The sequence below is a fragment of the Lutra lutra genome, chromosome 10 (assembly GCF_902655055.1).
Source record: "Lutra lutra chromosome 10, mLutLut1.2, whole genome shotgun sequence".
Lineage (NCBI taxonomy): Eukaryota > Metazoa > Chordata > Mammalia > Carnivora > Mustelidae > Lutra > Lutra lutra.
Window position 1 is genome coordinate 62596832 of NC_062287.1, and position 1666 is coordinate 62598497.

A 1666-nucleotide genomic window follows, 5' to 3' on the forward strand; every position below is an offset into this window, starting at 1 on the left:
ATGGATTTTATAGGTTCCAGGGTTTATAAAATGTGAATGTTTCTTTCAGGATTTCCTAACTCCTTTTTTTTTTAAGATTTTATTTATTTATTTAAGAGAGAGAGAGCAGGAGAGGGGACAAAATCAGAGGGAGAAGCAGACTCCCCACGGAGCTGGGAACCCAATGTGGGACTCAGTCCCAGACCTCCGGGATCATGACCTAAGCCGAAGACAGTGGCTTAACCAACTGAGCCACCCAGGCATCCCAGGATTTCCTAACTCTTATGTGCTAAAACCAACAAGAAGGAAGGAGACCCTAGTTCTATTAATCCATGAATTAATGTAAGATGGGGGGTGGGTCCACAACAAGGTCCAAGGATGAGTATCTTAACATATTCCGAACTTCCTGAAGAACTACTCAACAAATCATACAGGTAGGGAGCTAAGAGGTTCCTACAGTCAGTGGCAGATATGAAGACTGCATGAGAAATTCCTTGTTGCTACTTTCTTCAGAGCTCCCTTCACATCCTTGTTCCTCAGGCTGTAGATGAGGGGATTAAGCATGGGTGTCACCATTGCATAGAACACAGACACCAGTTTTTTCTGTTCCTTGGAAGACTTTGGTGTCATGTAGGTCACAATTCCTGACCCATAAAAAAGAATGACCACCAGGAGGTGGGAGCCACAGGTAGAGAATGCCTTGAGCCTCTTCACAGCTGACTTCATCCTCACCACAGTCACTATGATGTGGCTATAGGACACCAGAATTAGGGAAACAGGTATGAGGAGAATCATGACACCCATGAGGAAAATGGCCATCTCTGAAGTGTGGGTGTCTGTGGATGCCAGGATCAACAGTGCAGGGGCCTCACAGAAGAAATGAGCTATACTATTGCTGCCTCGGTAGGGTAGCCTTAGTACAAAAGTGGTATCCACCACAGACACCAGAATGCCGCTGGTCCATGATCCTGCAGCCAGCTGGACACACACCCTCCACGTCATGACGCTAGGGTAATGCAGAGGGTTGCAGATGGCCACATACCGATCATAGGACATCACTGCCAGAAAGGCACACTGTGTGCATCCAAAAATGAGGAAGAGTATAAGCTGAGCTGCACAACGTGTGAATGAAATGACCTTCTTCCTGGATAGCAGGTGGACTAGGGCCTGAGGAATGATGTTGGTAGAAAAACAGAGGTCAGCCAGAGATAAGTTGCAGAGGAAAAAATACATGGGTGTGTGAAGCCGGGAGTCAGCCTGCACAAGGCACATGAGAAGCAGATTTGCAAGCACGGTGACCAGGTAGACACCCAGGAATACAATGAATAGCAGCTTCTGGGTGTGGGGGTCATCAGAGAGTCCCAGAAGGAGGAATTCGGTCACCTGTGTCTGATTTGATTGTCTCATAGTTTGTATTTTTTTTTTTTCAGTAAGAAGTCACCTCATGCCAAACATAGGTCCATATAACCTATAAAATATATCAATCAGATTTGGAAGACTTTGGGATTGCTCTTAGTCATTACCAGCCATTCCAAGAACCCCCTTTATATAGAAGAGGATCAGGTTGCTTTAGTTGGAATTTTCGGTGTTGTAAAACTTAATACCCTTAGGTTGGTGCATTTATTTTTAGTGTCATCTGCAAATGTAGAGTAGATCAAAAGAATTGTCTTCTTTATCCTGAATATGG

The 1666-nt window shown here is 44.8% G+C and overlaps 1 protein-coding gene across 1 annotated transcript; it reads right to left on the minus strand.

Moving 5' to 3' along the window:
• Positions 1 to 438: 438 nt before the first annotated feature.
• LOC125079211 (olfactory receptor 2D2) lies at positions 439 to 1401 on the minus strand. The gene has a single exon (XM_047692673.1). The coding sequence runs from the start codon at positions 1384 to 1386 to the stop codon at positions 439 to 441; it is 948 nt and encodes a 315-aa protein (XP_047548629.1). The 5' UTR covers positions 1387 to 1401.
• Positions 1402 to 1666: the final 265 nt, after the last annotated feature.